General features: G+C 41.9%; 1 protein-coding gene across 3 annotated transcripts in view; it reads right to left on the bottom strand.

Moving 5' to 3' along the window:
• Window positions 1-20965, bottom strand: part of CADPS2 (calcium dependent secretion activator 2) — a 565755-nt gene that overhangs the window by 306498 nt on the left and 238292 nt on the right. For all 3 annotated transcript variants that reach the window (XM_075015102.1, XM_075015094.1, XM_075015112.1), the window contains exon 6: window positions 6572-6693. In XM_075015102.1, the coding sequence (XP_074871203.1) occupies window positions 6572-6693 (122 nt within the window). The remainder of the gene's footprint in view (window positions 1-6571; window positions 6694-20965) is intronic.

Consider the following 20965-nt stretch of genomic DNA (forward strand, 5'->3'; position numbering starts at 1 on the left):
TTTGACAACTAAAAACCTAGAGGGGAAAAAAAAATCTCAAAAGTAGGTTTATTTTTTGTTATTCAAAGCACATACAAAAACTACTTATATTTCCCAGTAGTTAAAGCAGAAAAAGTTCGCTGAAAGAAAACATTTCAAAGGTAAGATTATTTTACAGGATAATGCTCAATGGCAGAATACACTTTCGTGTAGGGGCTTGTTTACAGCTGAGACCCACTGTTTCTCTCTCTCTGACCATTACTTCTCTTCTCTCATCTCAAACAGATTAGCATCTACTTTTTTCCCCCTCTAAAAAAACAGAACAATTGGTCTAACATAATTGAATAAAATTGTGGCTTCAACGTTCCATTGAGTCCATATATATTTTATGAAATTCATTTACTGTTAGTTTGTAACACAGACTGTGATAAAAAATGTATTCTATCATCCTCTGTTCATAGCATAGCAAAATATGCTAGGACAAAATGGTGTTTCAGGAAAGACGAATCAGTTCATTTACCAGAGGCAGTTTCCTTTTTCCTCTTCACAGCTGGGTACCAGACACACATAATTGGTTTCTGTTGCCTGTATCTTAATTTTGAAGGACAATTTGTTAAACCCCAGTCCTTGACTTACTCCAGTCACAACAATACAGAAAAAAAAGTTTTACTAAAGCCAGACACTATGAGAGATATAAAGGTAGTTATTCCCTTAGAAATAAAATAATTCAATGCTCTTTTGTCTCCATCGCTACATAATTATGAAGATATAACAACTTGTTGCCCAACACAATTTAGAATTACCTCCAGCTAGATTCCAGAACTACACACCTCCCTGGAAATACACAGAAAGACATGCCATCTTTTCCATACTCTTAAAATGAATTTTCAGTGTTGCAATTTTCAACAAGAATGGATTTTACACTCTGAGAACTGGATGCATCAGAAATTAGTTCTATTTTGGATTACTGTCACAGAATAGCCACCTGAATCTCCTAACGCTAGAGGGAACTCCAACCTACACCAAAACATTGATTTGAAACCCAAATCTTTTTAAAAATCATCAAGTTCCAGGAATGGAAAGGCTCACTTACAGAGCAGAGCCTCTTCATAGCAAAGATGCTTCAGAGCCCCTGAAGATGTAGGGATGTCCCACCTCTACTGTAACACTGTTCTTCCCCCACTCCCTCCTGCAGAGGTTTCCAAAGATATAGCTTGAAGAGAGAAAAGTGCTTCCTTCAAGCGGAAATATATAGAGCTTTCCCTCAGAACACAACGCTACTAGGAGACCCAAAAGCCCAGCTTTATCTCATCCACATAGATTAACTTTTTTTTTTTTTTTTTTTTTTGACATTTTGCACTTAAAATAACCTTAATGGCCTTATTAACTCCATGATATGAAGACTGAGGATCTTTTAGATTCAGTATCACTGCAGTAAAATTACCTGCACTAAAGTTTAGGTATTGTGTCATTTTTAAGAAAAATCAGTTATGATGTTAGCAGAACCCAAACTTTACAGCAAACTGAAGGCTGCAGCTTTGATATGATCCAAAGCAGTAAGTGACTATAGATTTTCCTTCATTTCAACTATATTTTGACTTCTGGAACTAGCAAATCATATCAAGAGTTGAAAATTATTACACCTTGAATAAACTTTTTTTACTCTAAATTTCTACAAGATTTTTTCTTCTGGAGGCAGAAAAGCAAATATGTAAGATCAAAATCAGGACAAGAAAGTTAAATATGAAAGTAATAAACTGTAAGGACTACAAGATAAAAGATTTAACTCCCCTTCACTTCTGTACTTTATTTCACCATCACACACAAAAAATAGATAGCACCAACTGCAAATTATCAATCCACAAAAATAAATATTAAAGAATTAGAAAAGTTTAAAAATGAAATGAGAACTCAAAAGTTGGAAAATGTCAAAGACATCACTGCATTTTTAAAGGAAAAAATCCGATCTAAAGAACAATATTAGATGATGTTATGTTTTCATGGTTAAGTTCTCAACGTCTGCATCTACACTAGCAAGTTCTTTCAGAAAATCAAGCCCTTTTTCGAAATAACATGCTGAGCGTCCACACACAAAATGTGCTTTTTCATTCCAAAATCAAAAGAATGTGGCTTTTCTTCCAGAAGCTGTCTTCTACTTCCTGATCAGGAAAAGCACCTCCTTTTTAAAGCTTCTTTAGGAAACAAAGCATGTGTAGACATTCCACCTGCCCGTTTGTCAAAGAGCAGTCCTCAAGGCACTGGATTTTTCAGTCCCTGACCCATTCTTTTGAAAGAGCGGGGGCTGTGCGGATGCTCTCTATCGAAAGAGCAGGTTGATCTTTCAATCTGCTTTTGTGTGTGTGGAAGCACTGTTTCAAAAGAAGATCTTCTGAAAGGTCATCCTTGAAAAGACTGCTGTAGTGTACACATGACCACAGTGAAGAAATCCAAATTTAAGACTGAACAGTAAATCTTACTTCTGCACCCTTATGTGCATTATGATTCAATGTCTAATTATCTGCCCATATTGTGGTATTCGGGAAATATTATATATTGAAATATGGTAGAGTACATTACAAAGGGTCAGTATTAGCCTCGGACAGGCAAATCAAAAACATCCTCAATTAAGATTATGACACAAGAAGTCCTGTGGCAACTTATAGAGTAACAGATATTTTGGAGCATAAGCTTTCATGGGCAAAGGCCCACGTCATTAGATGCATGAGCAGAGGTTCCAGAGGAGAGTCTAAATTCATAGGCTCATGAAAAGGCGAGAGTCCCAGCTGAACAGAGATTGGGAGTGGCTGGCTAATCACAAAAGCAGTTTCTCCTCTTTTGATGTTCACACCTCTACGCTGATAATGGGCCTCATCCTCCGTGACTGGATTGACCTTGTCAACTCTGGCCCTCCTCTTGACTGGGACTTCCTCCTTTTCATAAGCCTATACATTTAGACCCTCCTCTGGAACCCCCACCCATGCATCTTATGAAGTGGGTTTTTGCCCATGAAAGCATATGCTCCAAAATATCTGATAGTCTATAAGGTGCCACAGGACTTGTTGTTTTTGAAGGTACAGACTAGCATGGCTACTTCTCTGATATTTGACTTGTGAGTTCTTAAATCTTGCTCTCTCAATGTTTTTCTAATGTATATAGCTCTTTTGATAGAATTATATTGCCTAATACATGCAGCTGGTGATCCAAGATGACCATCTGATTTGTTATATGGGTGAACAATTCTAAAGCTACTCCTAACTGGTCTTTGACAGAAAAGTTAGAAGCAGTTGTAATGTATAAGCACATACTCCTCAGGCAATAATAAAAGTTTGATAGGGTTGCCATAAGAGGAAGCAACATAACTTTTAAAGTTGGCTCTAGTAAGCCTTCATTTTTGTCCCAGTCCAGAGCCCCTGGGGCTCCCACAAAATCGACTGGTTCCAGGCCCCCAAAAGAGTTAATCCAGCCCCAGGGGTAAGCCCTGAGCCTTTGCATCTTTTCCCCCCCTCATCTTCTCCCCATGTGATTGGAGCACGAGGGGACCACATTTTTGAGAGGGGTTTTTGCTTCTCTGTCACTCGGGGCGCAGGTCAATGACAGCTTTTTCCCCTACTCACCAGTTTGAGCGGGGGGGAGACGGTGTGCTGCCTTTTTCTCAGCAGACTGTCCTGAATTCGATATTCTTAGTTGAGATCCAACGAGTCACGGTGACACACGCAAAGTAATAATGTATCATATGGAAAAACAACAACGTGTCTTCCAACAGGATTCCATTTCTGTGATCTTGGAATCTTTCAGTTGGCACCCACAGCTCTCCAGAAAGGGGTTTTTCAGCACAACACTTCGGCGTACACTGCCCTATAATCTGAACTATGGGAGAGCAGTGTGGACAACACCTTTATCTTTAACTCCCAGTTCCATTCTGTTTCTAATGTGTTTGTTTTATAAACCCTTTCCCAGTTCCATGCCGCGCACAGAAGCCTAGCTCATTCCCTTTTGACTTGTATTTGTGGGGACATGCGGCATACTGTCAGTTACTGAGCTGAAATGTTTGGCTCAACTATAAGCTATTTACTTCTTTTTTACGTGCCCCCTTGCTGCTTTGTTGATATTAAAATCCTGCCAATGTCTGTGAAAAGACATTGTCTGGATCAAGAGCTTCCACCTCCAGGGAGAGAGCTTCCTCCCCATCTCCTGCTGATAAACATATAATTTGTTAATTTCATGCGTTGACTGCTTGAACAGCCTCCTCTGTGGTCTCATCTTAATTCCCTCTGGTACACTACAAAATCTCTCTCTCTCAGGGCAGCTCCAATGCAATATAAGCACCCCTCTCCACCCCCGCTTACAATAGAGCAAGACTCTTCAAATAATTGAGAGGATCACAATCAATAGAAACAACATGTAGAGCTGTTGATAACGCAGCAGTCACAAAGTCTGCAAATGCTTAGGCCGTGCCCACATACATGCTCAAAAAGAAGAGATGAGATTGTGGAGGTGTATCTCCATTCTATGGTACTCGGGATCTCTCCACTTCTCATTCCTTGTCAGAGAGTATTCCTTTGTTCACCTGATAACAGTTGTCCGGAAGAGTCTGGATATATGCTTCACCACTACTAACTTAAAGGTTTCAGATATGCTGCCTGAAACCCTCTAGTCCTGATCTGCCTACAAGTGCTAATCGCTTCCCCACATCAAAACAAAAAAAGCAGTCAAGTACCACTTCAAAGACTAACAAAATATTTTTTAGGTGATGAGCTTTCGTGAGACAGACTCATGAAAGCTCATCATCTAATAAATTATTTTGTTAGTCTTTAAAGTGCTACTTGACTGCTTTTTTGTTTTGATAGAATACAGACTAACACGGCTCTCTCTTTGTCGCTTTCCCACATCAGTGCTTCCTATTGCAAATGCTTTGTCATTATCATTTTCTCCTGTCTTCATCTACTCTGGCACTTCCTTAATGTAAAATTTGTGTCTGGGAGATAGTTATGAAATTCAATTGCACTGTATTTTCCACCTTGTCCTAATCATATACAGAACTGTAAAATTGGCCAGATACATTATTGCAATGGGGTGATGTTCTTGCTCTTTGCTAGGGGTAGGGATCGCTCTGTGGTTTGAGCATCGGTCTACTAAACACAGGGTTTTGAGTTCAGTACTTGAGGGGGACATTTAGGGATTTGGGACAAATAGATTAAAAAAATCTGTCAGGGACAGTGATAGGTCCTGCTGTGCATGCAGGGGACTGGACCTGATGGCCTCTCAAGGTCCCTTCCTTCCAATTCTATGAGATTGGCATACCTTCATGTCACTGAACTGTTAAATATTGGACCACTATCAGCGGAAAGATGCTGGACTAGAAAGGCTATGGGTCAAAAGCTTTTTGCTTTGTTAAGTTTCCTATAAAATGCAAATGAAAAGTTTACTAGCTTATGGAAATGTTATAGGAAAAGGTACACAATCACAATTATATGCTTACAATTTGGCCTAGCTGAATTTTCTATTTGTGCTTTTAATTGAACAGAAGCCACCTTCACATGTGAGTTTAAGTTGTCTTTTAGAAATGTTACTGACAACAATTTTTAAACTGTTTTTCACAAGACCCTCAAAGGTGCTGGTAAAAACCACTGCAATCTATTTGAAACATAGCTACAAGAAACTCCAAATGACATTTTAACAGAGGAAAAAGCTCATGAAGACTATGTGCAGCCTGAGGTCAAACAAATCTAGCAAAACCACACTGTTTGTTTTTTTTTAACTAAGCCACCCAGTTCAATGCTTTCCCCCTCTGAGTTTGTTTCCTTCAAAAATTAAATAAAAGAAGTGAATCCTATCATTTAAAATGAAACAAGCTCAGCAGGTGAGTAAGGTTTGTGAGGATTGATTACTGAGTATTGATTTTCCACTGGTTGTACAATTTGAACTCCACAAGACCACCTTCATATTAACCTAGAAGAAATACAAGTAATGTCAGGCTAATTTATATCAAAAGGCTTAAATGGTTAAACCAATACAGGAAAAAAGCACAATGCTGCAGCCCCCAGTTGCTTTGTTCACAAATACTTTAAACATATTTTTATCGATTCTTTTTTACAACAAGCATTGCTTGGTTTTTTCCTGTGCACAGTTTGCAAGTGTCCTGTTTGCCTGTTCTGTTATACTTCACTATTGTTTTGTATTAAAAGAGTCCAGATGGGTTCAGTGATGTCTTTTACTGGACCAGCTTCTGTTGGTTAGGGAGACACATTTTCAGGCTACACAGAGCTCTTCTACAGGTGTAACTCAAAAGCTTGTCTTTCTCACCTACAGAATTTGGTCCAATGAAACATATTACTTCACCCAAACCTGTCTTTTTAATAGCCTGGGACCAACATGGCTATAGTCACACTGCATGTGTTTTATATGTGACCTCTATACTGGACAAAAGTTCAATTGTTGTTCCAAGTGAAAACATCACACTGCTCTAATATTTAACCTCCCAACTATTACGTCTCTTTCTTTTTACAGGTCTCTCCAAATCTTCTTTCAGAGTGTTCCACACTGTGAAGAAAAATTATTTTATTAAAACCAAAACAATTTTAGAAGGGCTTACTGTGGCCTTGATGCTTCCGCCTGATCTGTCTGAAGTTTCTCTCCTCCTTCCACTTCCATTGTGCAATAAACAATCCGATTGGGAGCTACTGACTTTAAACCTTGCACTTCCATTATAACAATCTAAGCAAGAAGAAAAGAACACAAACTTTAATTCAGACTTTAGACAATATTAAATACCATAGATATGGTAATATTAAACCGCCTTTGCAGAAAAACAAACAAAGCCAAAACCAAAAACAAATAATTCCCTCAAGTCTCAAATAGACATGAATTTGTATTTCCTTTCATTATTATCTTTAGATAACATACACCACAGCAATTAAGGAACAAAGAATGTAAATTCTAGTAATCTTTAGCAGGTTTCTATCTGGGTACACATTGAAATCTCTGACGTCAACCACAAATTAAACATTGATTTGAAGTACTTGCATTTAAAATTAGTGTATATATTGAGTTGTAAATGTTAGAACAGATTACAATTTTTAAAGCAAATGCTCAAAAAAGTGTTCATGGTTTTAGGGGCTGATCCAATACACAGTCAATCAATCTTTCCACTAACTTAACTGATATTAGATTAGGCCTTTAATAAATAAGAGGTACAAATGATAGGAAGAACAGATCTGACATCATAAAAGTGTTAGCAATTTTCCCATTGTAAAACTGATAGACAGTAACAGAGTTACTATTTTGGAGTCAGATGATATAACTAAAAATGAAGTTTACTTATCAATTATAAAAATGTTATTTTAGTTGTCAGTCATTATCCTTTGGCATAAAAAAGTTTAATGTATTTGGTTTACAGGAAAGAGTACCTACCTATTGCTGGGGAGGGTAAATATGTAGCTTGTTACAAAAAGAAAGCTAAACACTAGAGCTGAATGGAGAATGTACACAATCTTGAAATTTTGTAAAGGAAAATTTTTGGTAAAAGAGAATGAATTGTGAAATGGATAAAACTAAGATAATACTACACTGGGAACATATTTTTAATTGTCTGTAAAGTACAACCAATATATACAGAGTTTTATAAAGAATACTAATCACATCATTGCTTTACAAATTATTGTCTTTGTCATTTATAATCTCCATACTCATGAAATTATTTCTTAATCACTCGTTGAGGCATTAGGACACTATAAAATCTATCCTCAAAGAATATCATAGAATCATAGAACACTAGGACTGGAAGGGACCTCGAGAGGCCATCGAGTCCAGCCCCCTGCCCCAACGGCAGGACCAAATACTATCTAAACCATCCCTGATAGACATCTATCTAACCTGTTCTTAAATATCTCCAGCGATGGAGATTCCACAACCTCCCTTGGCAATTTATTCCACTGTTTGACCACCCTGACAGTTAGGAACTTTTTCCTAAAGTCCAACCTAAAGCTCCCTTGTTGCCGTTGAAGCCCGTTGCCTCTTGTTCTATCCTCAGAGGCCAAGAAGAACAAGTTTTCTTCTTCCTCCTTATGACTCCCTTTTAGATACCTGAAAACCGATATGCTTCCTTTTCTCTTGCCAGCAGTGCATGGAAGCTGGAATGCTCCAGTATGCCAAACCAGCGAAGTATTTATAGCTGGTACAGCGTACCAGAATGACACAGGAGGAGCCAGCTGCTCCATGCTTCCTCTCTGGCACTGCTGTACATACAGCCTCCAGCCTTGCCCCTGACCTAGCGTGGAGCTGCATCTCTGTCTACCGCAGCGCATGGCTGGGAGGGATAGGGCTGAAGAAGACTCTCTGCCCCTGTCCTTCCACAGAGTTGCATCTGTGTACACAGCAGAACAGGGCTGGTGAGACAGCTCCTTTGCTGGAAAGGGCAGTGGAGAAACGAATACATCAGGAGCTCCTCCAGGGGCTGTACCCAATCCCAATCCTCCCAGCCCTGTCCTGCTGTAGACAGAGATGCAGCTCCATGGAAGGTCAGGGGGCAGGGCTGGAAGTTCTGCTTCTTTCCTCTCTGGGAGGGGCAGCAGGCAAAGGAGCATAACAGCAGCTCCTCTAGTGGCTGCATCCCTGGCCCTCAGAATTACCCCACTACCCCTATCCAGCTACACACAGAGGGAGGCAGCTCAGTGGAAGGGCAGGGCTGGGGATTCTGCTCCTTTCCTCACTGTGATTCCCTGGAGCACCCTGACTGCAAGGGTCTCCCAGGAACTGCAGCAGGGAAAGTAGCAGAAGGCTGCCAGCTCCTCTTGGGCCTGGCTGTGTGGGAGGTCAAGGGCTGGTAGAGCAGCTGTGCTGGAAGAGGTGCAGAGCAGCCTGATTCTGCTCCTTTCCTGAAGTCTCCAGTGCAGCAATAGGAGGACAGACACACACACTCTCTCTCTCTCTCTCTCTCTCTAAAGTGGGATGGATCATGGGGAGGAGTCACATGGAGGGTCATGTGCCCCCCCTTACCAATAGGAAATGCATTTTACTTGAACCACTCCTCATGCCAAATGAATAGCTGTGTCAAATGCAGCTATTGTGATGACTCATTTCTATGTTAAAATGTTTTTGTTTTCTTCAGTTTCCATTTTAATTAGAAGGTACATTTGTCTCTGGTATCAGTTCTGGCTGCTCAGAACAGAAAACTGGGAGGTCAAGACAATTCCATGTGAAAGGAAATCATCATAGTCTCATTAGCTGATAAACAGCTTTCAAGGTCCTATTTGCTTTATAGTATTCCATTCCATGACTTGTTTCATAGCTGAAATAGACATGATACTAAAAAGGCATCTTCTGCCACTCTTTCTATAATTTGTTACAAGTCGTAAAAAGGTCCTCTTATAACAATTGCAACTTGTGAAAAAAATCACTCTGTCTCATAAAAGAATGATACCACCTGCATATGCATAGTAAGTGTTCATAAAATGAAAAATTGCCTGCTTACAAATACTAAACTCTGGAATGAAACATTATAATAACACACGTCAGACATAAATGCTTGACTGAACAGTGATCATAACACAGTCAACACAGACTGCTTCAAGCACGCAGTTTTGGAAACTTTGAGTAGATTTATGCATTTAAATTGAGAGGGAAAATAGGATTCCTAAACTGCATAGTATATTTTCCTGGATGACTAAAGACCATTTTAAAAGACCTCTGTGCTCTTAGGCTGCTTCCGTACTAACACGATCTTTCGAAAGATGATCTTCCAGATCTCTTATGGAAGATCTTCTTTCAAAAGAGCACGTCCACACACAATAAAGCAGATTGAAAGATCGAGCCGCTCTTTTAATACAGAGCATTCACACAGCCCCTGCTCTTTTTTTTTGGAAAGAAGCTTTTGAAAGGAGGAACTCTTGCTGATCTGTGGGTGGAAGAAGGCTTCCAGAAGAAGGCCACATTTTTTCAAAATCGAATGGAAAGAGCACACTTTGTGTGTAGACACTCTGAGTGTTCTTTCAGAAAAGGATCTGATTTTCCAAAAGAACTTGCAAGAGTAGACACGGCCTTAGTGTCTATTTTTGAAGGGCAGAAAGAGAGTGAAAAGCATCAAGATTCTCTTAGAAAGCAGAAAAATGTCTGTTAGCATGAAAGGTGGTCGGTATCTCAGCGATCCAACCCTTTCTTCTTCAAAGAAAAATGACAAAAGTAATTGAGAACTATGCTATTTACCTGCTATTGTGATGTGGACTAACCAAGACAGCCGTTCATAAAAGACGTTAGAGGGAAAGTACACATTTTACTTTTTGTATGCTTACTTTGTGAACCTGAAAATATGTTGTGTGTAGTCTATTGCACTATAGTAATTGTCCATAAGGTGGACTCATCAAACAGACGGAGAAAAGACATTTTAAAAGTAGGAAAATGTGACTATAAAAATGATGAACTGGAAGTATGAAGAAAGGGCATATGTTCATACGATACTACTTTTAGCTTCGTTTAAATGGATTACATTTCAAAAGTGACAGTGTCCCCTTTAAAGAAGTCACTATGCCTAAAGTCACTGCCTATTGAAATCAAGGTATATGGCCAGTTTATTATCCGCTTCCTAGATTTATTCTTTACATGAGAGTATTAAGAGATTCTCTCTCTTCTTTTTGTCTGTTGCAATTTTCAAACAGCTGTTTGGTATATTTGATAAAGATTCCCTAATTTGACTATACCTTGCAGAAGTATGGACTGGATAGTCTAATGGAATATCTTTACTTCTGGGAAGAATGACACTGCCAAGGCTGATTTTCTGGTGTTTGATTTAGTGTGTCTGGTCTGCACAGGCTAAATCAAACTCACAGGGTGCCCCATCTCTACCAGTACTCTGCTCCTCATGAGAAATAAGCGAAGTTGACAGAAGCATTTGCTCCCATTGACCTCACACAGTGGAGGTGGCACAAAAGCTCAAATTGTGGCATGGGGACCACAGCAATATAATTAAAGTACTTATTTCACCCTTCCCCTCTAGTGACCTGGCTTAAGGTTCTCTATTTGCCACCATTCAGATGTTTGAAACTACATATAGCAGTACTAACATAATCCTGATTTTCTTCAGCGGTACCATTTACTCTAGCAAGTAGAACAGCTTTTATCCACCTTCTGCTTTGTGTATACAGAGGAATAAATTCATATCTTTATGCTTCAGTCCAAATCTATAACATCACCTTTTTCCATAGTTACTTTTTGCCCTTTTCCTTCTTTGAGATTTAGCTTTACAGGAACGCAATGTGCATGTATTGAACTGGTTTTCAGATTTTTAACACTCATCATTTTAAATGTAAGTCTCCCAGGCTGAAAAAAATATTACCCTTAGAATAACACTTCAGAAAACTAATCTACTTTTTGCCTTGTCAAAAAATGAACAGTAGCCTCTTGATCTGACAGAGAGCTTGTCAGTAACAGAAAAGGCTACAAGAGCTTTGTAAATTCACTAAAACAAGCTGGACAATTCTCTAGTGGAAAAGTTATATTCACCCCAAATAGAACATTTACAAGAAAATTTGATTTGTCCTCTGTCTCATACCAGAGCATCTTTTAGATTTATTGGCTGTCATAATTTTTCTGCTCTCAATATATTTCCTTCTCAAATATCATGACACTCATGGCATCCAGCTCTAGAAATCTAAGGCAACTCTTTTTCTGACATTTCCATTAAAGGTTCAACATCCACTCTATAAAAAGCAATCTCTTTTTGATAGGACATTTTCAGTGTCTGCCAACCCCTGCAGAAGCTACACAACCAAGATTTTCGATGGAGACTTACAGCACTATTTTCAGGCTTTGCATTCACTCTCTGAAGGGGGTTGGGTGCAAAGAAGGTAGGTATGTATTGTTCTATAGAACACGTTTCATTTCACATACAGGTTGAACCTCTCCAGTCCAGCACCCTCAGAACCTGACTAGTGTTGAACAAGAGAATTTGCCGGACCACAGGAGGTCAATATTGTCTAACATATTACCAACGCTTCCACTGCTTACTAGTCCCTTAGGAGACATTTAGAGGTAAATTAGAACTACATAACAGCACAGAACACTGTAATCCAGAGCTGGTGGATGTAAAGAAACTACTGGGCCACACGAAACTTGACCACATTTACCATAAGTAGTTGTCCGGCTAACTAAAATTGCGTCAGTCACAGATGTTGCCAGACAATAGAGTTCCGGATTAGAGAACTTCAATGTGTACTCTTCCACTAATGCAGCCTCTGGAATACTGGTCTAGCTGATGAACTGCTGCTGTTTGGATGTGTGAATGCAGAATTACTGTTTTGTTTTGTTTTGTTTTGAAGTTTGGTTCTTAAATATAAATATTGCATGTAGAGGAGAAGCCCTGTTCTTTTTTGTTTTCCAAGTAATTAATGCTTTAAATAGTTCTTAAAACCTCTCCCATTACAAGAATGATAGGCATTTTTTCGCATTGTGCATGTGTCAATCAGAATCTTCCTATCACTTTGCATTTCATTAAAAATAAATCAAATGGAACATACATGAAAGGCCACCTCCTGCATCAAACAATCTCAAATAAATTATTACTATCAGTTCAGGTACCATATTGCTTTACAGCTCCTTAATGATAAAGAAAATGGTCATTAATTCTGAGAGTTCTGATTAGCATATTAAAGTTTTTTTAAAAGAGAAAAACTATTACTAGTGTATATTAAGTCACTGGGCTCTGAAGTCCAGTGTATAAATTGAATTCCTTAATGACTTCACAACTGCAGTCTAGGTGGCACACAGTACAGAAGACATTATTATTTAAAACATTTAGTGAATAGATTCAAGCATTCCACAAAAGTTGATCTTTAACCATTCTTGTAAATCGGTTATTAATGCCATCAAGCTACGTCAAGTATATGCAACAGCTGCAGCAGAAAACTAGTGAAGAGTTTGTTTTAGGTTTTGGAAACACTATTAACTTCTAGAAAAAGACAGTTAGTTACTTCTGTAACTGGCATTCTTACAGATGTATTGTTCACTTCCATTCCAATTTAGGTGTGCATGCACGCATGTGCTGGATCTAGACTGGGAGGTGGTGTGGCACTCTTGACTACACCCTCAGAAGTTAAACTTAAGTCCCAATGGAGGCTTCTGTTGCCCTTGGCGGAGCTGTTGGGACCATGTCCTGCTGCTCCCACCTCTCCATCTATTCTGATCCCTAAGCTGCTTGAGGAATTGCCTACAGGGAGGGTGGGGAGTAAAATGCCTGCACTGCCCTACAGGGGTATGAAAGCCCAACAACCTCAGTATAGCCCTAGAGTCATCAAGGCTATGGAGTCTTTTATCCATTTTCTCAGAGAAGAGGGTTGGCCCCTTGAAGGGCCAGAGACCTGAAGTCAAGCCCACCTTCTCATGGCCACCCCGATGCCATCACCCTTGTCACCACATCAGCAGAATCCAGGGCAGCCTGCAAAGCCACATGGGAGATAACTTTGTTCTCCTCCACCAAGGCTGTAAATTCAGGCTTGGCATCTGGTGGGATCAGCTCTGTGACCTTAAAAAGGGATGAAGCCATGTTAAAAGAGTATCTACTAACAAGTGCCTGCTGATTTGATACGCGCAACTGTAGCCCCCCAGTTGAATAAACTTTTCTACCATAAAAGTGCAAGCATTTTGCCTTTCTGTTCTTGGGCAAGAGCCCCTTGAAACTTTGTCTCTCACTATAGTTAACTGCTTCCGCAACCCAGGAGTTGGGTGTGGGATAGGTAAAGACGTGCTTGTGCCCTGTGGAGGGGACAAAATATCTCTTCTCATTTCTTTTCACTGTAGGCTGGGCTGATGCTGGGGTTTACCCCACTGACTTGGCTGTCTTGGCAATAGTCTTAATAAGGGGCAGTGCCACTCTAGTGGGCCCCATGAGGACAAGATAACCATCATAACCTCTTAATCTCTTCCAGCTGAAGCCCTAGGCCTTGGGCCACTCAGCAGAGCAACTGCTTGAGGGCCCTTGTGTCCTCCAGGACCAAAGAGGCAGAGGACCACATTACCACTCTGTCTGTGAACAACAAGGAGGATGCAGCCATTCAACACAGAGTAGCTCATATCCACAATGCCAGCAAACTCCGGTGCACTTGACCTCTGATCTAAGGGGAAAGACTTTGATGCCTGTCTCACTGAGGCTGGGCCCACAGAGCCTCCCACTGCAAGAGGAAGAGCCACTGTGGAAGATGTCAATGGAAACCCAAAGGACCCCACTGCTGCTGGCATGAGTGGCACCATGGTGGACAGCACTGAAGGAAAAGACATCGAAACCTCGGAAGTGGACAATGACAATGGTGCCAAGGGGGTTAGGGCCAAGGCGGCTGACTTTGCCATAGGGGGCAGTTGATCCAGTGACCATCCTGCAGATCCACTCCCAGCAAGACTGATGGTGCTGAGCATGGTATTAGAGGAACTCCCGACACCGACACCTACAACAGAGCCTGGTACAGTGGGTGAATGAACTGCCCCTAGTCCTTATGGCATGTCCATGGGGCTCAAAAGGGCCACTGTGGAGCCGGCTGCCAATTTGATGGCCACAGTCCTGTAGCGGAATGGTGACTACTTCTGGATGAGGAGCCAGCACCCCTACTCCTACCAGAACTGGAAATGTAGGAGTCAGACTCCAAGCCTAAGGCCTCCAAGGCCGAAGACCAAGGTAATGCCAGCCCTGAGGGTGCTTGTGTGAACACCAGATGGTACAATGCCACTGCCATCGTTGCTCACAGAGCTATAGGCATCGGTGGGCACGTCAGCATAAAGGGCTTCTCCTGTGATGGAGGACAACGAGGCAAGCTTGGTGTCAGTGCACTCCGCACCAAAGATGATGTGCTCAGCCCCGCAGAAGGGTATTTGTCCAGTTGAAGAGCTGCCTCCTTTAACAAAACTTTCAGGCATTGAACTCTAACCTTCCAGGTCCTTGGCTTGAAGGTCTTGCAAACTGGGAAACAGTCCCACTCATGACTCTCGCCCAGACACTTCAGACAGGTTGAATGAGGATCACTTTTTAGGATGCACTTCCTGCAGTTGACGCAGACTTTAAAGTTTGGTGACCTCGGCATGCTCTGACGTCAAAGCCTTGAGGAGGGGGTACCACCATCTTACTCAGACCCTGACGATTAATACGAACTATTAACACCTAATGAGAACTATTTACAGATAGCAGCCTAACAGCTACCAGCTAACTAAAAGAGATCGCTCGCATGAGCACGGGGAGTTCCACCAACAGACACCACAGCAGAAAGGAACTGAGCAGGAGGTGGTGCAGGCAGTACCTATATTGGACACCATACTGGTGCCACTACGACCCAATGGCTGCTGGCTAGGGGAAATGTCTTCCAGCGACTGAGCATGTGCATGCATGCACACCTCCACTGGAATGCACAATCACTCAAAGAAGAATCACGAGAATAAATAGGGGTTTGCCACATGGAGTTATTGGAAGAGTGTAGGACTGGTTGAAAATTTTCAAAAGAAATATTTTCCCAAAACATGATTTCATCAAAACAAACATTTTTCAAGGGTACAGATTAATCTAGGTCAGAGGTCGGCAACCTGCGGCTACGGAGCCTCATGCTGCTTTTTAATGAGCCACTTGCGGCACCGAGTGCTGCCGCTGCCGAGTCGTCTTGCAGCTCCTGAGGCTGTTGCTGCTTGAACAAAAAAACCAAATTCAGCTGCCCGCTGTTAGACCAACTGAATTTAGGTTTTTGTTTAAGCTGTGGCAGCCTCTGGAGCCACTGAGCAGTCAGCTGCCGCAGGGCAGGAGCCCCAGGAAGCAGACAGGGCAGGGAGCTGCCCCAGGCAGATGGAAGTCTAAGCTGGAAGGACAGCTGGGAGGAGGAGTGGCTGAGTCTGCCCCTGCTGGAGCAGTGCAGCGTGGCAGCCATGGTGGAGCTGTGTGCACTGAGGTGAGTTAATCCTGGGGATTGCAGGGGCAGGGGCTGAGGCTCAGAGGGGTTACGCCTTGAGGTGGGGGGTGGGATTGCAGGATGGGGGGTGCTAAAGCCTGGGGAGAAGAGGAGAAGTTGGGGGCTCAGATGGGTAAAGCCTGGAGATGGGGGTAACTGAACTTTCTAACTGCTACAAATGATTGTGTGTGCGCTGTTCTTAAAAGGGGGGGGTCACAAAAAGTACAGTTTGCCGTTATTTATTAAGGCCTGCATTGTATTCACGTGCTGTGTGGCTCTTGAAGGATTGACTTTGTAACTGAAATTTGAAAAAGGAAATGGCTCTGCTCAGTATTTTGGCTTCAGACCTCTGACTTAGGTGGAATTTTTCCATGAAGAACATAAATGTGCTTTGATTGTAAAAGCTGACCTGATCTAAAATGAGAAATATAGTTTCATATTTCTTCCCTCTGCCTCAACCACAATGCATTGTGAGAATTATAGTGCCATGTTCCTCCGATGGCCATCTTCCAATGGGATCAATGCTCAGGCCACCTTCCAGGAAGCACTGCATTGTCTCACTGTAATTGAGAAACTACAGTGCTTCAGAGGTATTGTAGATTCTGAAACAATCTGAGAGGAAAGATGAAACTTCAGCTTCCTTGGAGAAGCACAGTTGTTTATACACAGGGGCTGGGTCTACACTGGGTCTACACCATGCAAATGGCCATTTCGAAGTTTTGGGATAGTGTAGACATAGCCAGGGAGAGATATGGTAATGAAAGGGGAAGGGAAATTATTTATGGATCATTTCAACATTCCCAAATTTTTATTCCACTAAAAGTTTAGATATTTTGACTTTTGAAATAAAAATCAAACCAGCAACATACTGCAATATTTTACTGGAGATAAGTTCTGTTTTGCAAATCAGTTCCATAAAAGAACAGTTCCTTAGAGGAACACAATCAGTCCCAGTTCACAGGCCCAAAAGTGAAACCTACCTAAAAATACAACAAACTTTTCAAACTCCTAAACAACTCACACATGAGCAAAGGTGCTGAGTGCCCACCATTCCAGTTTTCATCAGCATCGCTGAAAACCATTTAGAAGCTAAATTTAAAACACTTTTGTTTGAAAAAATTTTGACACTTTATGCATTTTATCCTCTGTGAGAAAGTGAGAGTCCTCCTAAATGAAAGGTATTCATAGACATAAAATCCCAGTGACTTGCATCAATAGCCAATTAACAATTAATCCAGTATGTGCAGTGTGTTTGTGATTACAAATGTACATACATGAATGGGGAAATCTGTTTAGTGCGAGCCAAATTAAAAACAACTGAAAACACATGGCTGTAATGTGAAGTATTCAGTGGCCTAAAATATAAAGATTATCTACCAGCTCCTCCTTCAACAAGATTAGAAGTTGTTTTTTACTTAAAGGCACATCACTTGGAAAAGAACGATTGTTTAAGTATATGCACGCTTACAAGTTTACTTTAAGATAGTTAAAAAATAAAACAGAAATATATTCCAAGTTGCCCATTTATCCATTTTTCAAATGTGCTGAATGCATTCTAAATGTGGCACATGTAAGAGAGTCCTACGTGGGCTGACACAAACAGGTTGTACCTCTCTGGTCTGGCACCTTCAAGACCTGATTGGTCCCAAACCAGGGAATCAGCCAGACCAGTGGAGGTCAACACGGGCCCCTCTGCTGCTGCCAATTGCCAGAATCCCAGCAGTAGATGGGCCAGCATTGACTGAGCAGGGACTGAGGTGGGAGGGGCTGGGAGAAAAGACAGGCTGGCTGTGGAGCCCTACAAGTTCAGCCCCACGGGTACACACTGAGCCCTCTGGCACTCTTGGCCTCCACCACCGGTCCCAGGGGTTCAGCCCAGGATGCTGGACCATAGATTGATGTCAGACGATGGAAATCCAAACCACTGAAGTCAAATCCGTACAAACTTTGGTCTTTTTACTCATACTACTAGCATAAGGAGAGGCTGGTATTTACTAGCACATTAACAGACTTAAGCCCTGATCTTGAAATCTTATCACCACGTGCTCTCCTACCGCACTATTTTGAACTCAACATGGAGGCAGGAAGGCTCCCATATTGAACAGATTGCAGGATCAAGTCCTTCAATTATTTCTGAGTTCTCTCAGAAAGATAGCAGTTTTCTTGTGGAAAAATACAGAAGATTTCAAAAACTGACTCCCCTACCACTACAGGTAGAACCTCTCTAGTTCAGCAGTCTCTCATCCAGCAAGATTCATAATCCTTCAGTTTTATTTAGCTGCACAAGTTATCATGGTGCGTGGCCAAGTGTCCCACGGTCCCATAAAGTTTGCTTACAGCCACCAGTCTTGGCTCTCAGTGGTCTGTGCTGTTATTTACCTGCCTTTTCTTTCTAAATGTCTTCTAAGGGCCCAGTAAGCAGTGGAAGTATTGCTAATGTGCTAGACAATATTGACCTCCCACCATGCAGCAATTTCTCTCATCTGGCACTAGTCTCATCCTGAGTGTGCCGGACGAGAGAGGTTCAAGCTGTATTATTAGTGAGCATGGAAGACGTAAATTGCATATTTGTTTATATTACTGCTGAGTAAAACGGATAAGTTGTTTGTGAACTTCTACAGTTTTGAGTCTAGGGCAGTGAACAGTCTACGGTTAACAATAGTAGCAGTAGAGTTAAGGCAAAATAATTAAATTAAGGAAAAGAGGGGTCAAAAACTAAAGCAGGCTTTTGACTTGCCTTTTTCTAGATTTGCCTACAATGGAAATCAAACTAAATAAATACAGCAATAATTTTGCATGCGATAACACAGATTGGGCAGAAAACACCAAACAGAAATTCTTACCCCTAACCTCTGAAAAAGCTATGTAGGTGTGCTGAAACAATGGATGAGCAGAAGTGGAAGCTTAAATGGATGGACAGATTTAAAAGAATTCAAGAGTTGAACAGAAAACCTTCACTTTCATTCTTAATTATGGACACCAGTATTCCTGTGTATTTGGTAAATTAGCAAGGAATTTATAGAACCGCAGTGTCCAATATCCTGCCTATCTGCCACACGTGGTAAACCGGACAGTGCAGTGTAGTGAAGTGGCTCATTAGAACTGCATACGTGGAGTGCCCTCTGCCCCCTGCACACATGTCCCACCACTTGGTGGGATGAGCACGTGACGGCAGAGACAGCTCTTCCTGTGGCTCACTCGAAGCAGCAGGGGTTGTTGTGGCTTGGGGTGGTGGGGCAGCTCATGGCAGCATGGCTCCAGTGAGTCACTGGCAGTTTGCATGGGAGGGCACAGTTCCTGGCTCAGGGGGTTGTGCCTAGTGGGGTGGAGACTGTGACAATAGCTAAATTTTGTTTTAGACACCACTGTTATAGGCTGCCAGTCAGCCTCAAGGAGAGGCAGGGTAACATTTGTAACTTTTATATTAACAGGTTCCCAATCAATATTATGTGGTTTAAGTTGGGTTATTATACCCCTATCTTTGCCTATGTCTACATTAGATATAGAAGTTGACCACCAATATGCAGTTTTAGCTATGCCAATTGCATAGCTAAAATTGACTTATCATTGGTAGACTTCATTATCTGTCTACATGGAGGAAGGTCAATGGGAACATTTCTCCTGTCAACCTTCCTTAATACTTGTTGCCTTGCGAGGAATTTCAGGGTCGAGTTTGACCCCAGAAAGCACCGTTTCATGTATGCACAAAATAAGCAGGCTGACCTTCCGTGGTAGTGTGGCTCTAGCCTGGGGGTGGCCAACCTTTTCTCATCGGGAGCCACAGGACAATTTTTGTACATGTTTCAGGGGCTGAACAAAAAAAATAGCCTCAAATGGCACCCTCCACCCCCAGGTTTCATTGCATATAATATCAAACAAGTCACTTTGCAATAACATCAGTGGATCTAATTTTCAATCCATCCCTCCTGCCCCTTCTTGGCCCCAAACTGCCTCCCCATCTATCTCTCGCTTGCTGCCATTACTGCCCGCTACTGCACCTTCGCTGGGTTGCCATTTACTCCTCAGAATGGCTGTGTGACTCCCTCCAGCCCTGTTATTCCCTTCCTGCACTTACAGCGTAGGTGGCTCCTGCCAGCCATTAAACCAATTAAACTGAGTTCCATTATTTCGGCACAGCAGAGCAGGGAGCCTGAGGAGGAGTCTGCGGTGGCTGCACCTGGAGACACAAATGGCTCCTTAAATAGCCACAAGTTGCCAACCACTTGGCCCACAGCCGGCTTTCAAAATGACACTGCTGCTGGCTCTGTGGGCCAGATTCTGGCCTGTGGGCCATGTGTTGGCCACCCCTGCCCTACTCTCTATTTTCAGATTAACAGCTTGTAGTCTATTTAGTAGAGGACCACAAGGCAACACTTTAATGGATACAACCAAACTTTACTAAAAAGAAAAATGATCAAACTAACAGCATTAAATTACTACTTACACAAATGCTGCTATGTAGTAGTATCACAGACACCTCTGGGAGGAAAGGTGTTCATAACTCTGAACAAGACGTTATAGGATGCTCTAGGATGTGAACTGCTTGGTGAGGGCGCTCACAGCTGCACCTGCACACTTCAGTATCATCACCTCTTACATGTAAGTGGCTGCCCAGCAAGCTGGGGTGGGGACAGGAAGTTGGTTCTAGCCCCCTGGCTGCAAAAATGATAAGTGAGGCACCCTGAGGCTGTGGCCGCATAAAAGTGAGCTGCTTCTCACCAGGCAGCAGACAGCTCTGCTGCTCACACTCCAGGCTAGGTTCTAGCATGAGCTCAGAAAGCTTATTTCCCAGTTTGGACTGAGCAAGTAAGCTTGTCCCTACTCCCAGCTGGTGGGGAGGGTGGAGGGAACAGACCACTGGCTTACAGGAAAACAGAGCAGATATGATTGCTGCTCCTGCTCTTTTCTGCTCAGGGACTCGTGTATACCTATGAAATGAACTCAGCATCTTCACCTCCTAACTGTAAACACTGCCTTGCTTCATGTGGTGAGTAGGGTGTGGGAGAGGCAGCCCAGATTTCTTACCCTTAAACGGCAAAACAGGCACTGTATAATAGTCAATTTTTTTTTTGGTCACCACT

This window comes from Carettochelys insculpta, chromosome 1, assembly GCF_033958435.1.
Source record: "Carettochelys insculpta isolate YL-2023 chromosome 1, ASM3395843v1, whole genome shotgun sequence".
Classification (NCBI taxonomy): domain Eukaryota; kingdom Metazoa; phylum Chordata; order Testudines; family Carettochelyidae; genus Carettochelys; species Carettochelys insculpta.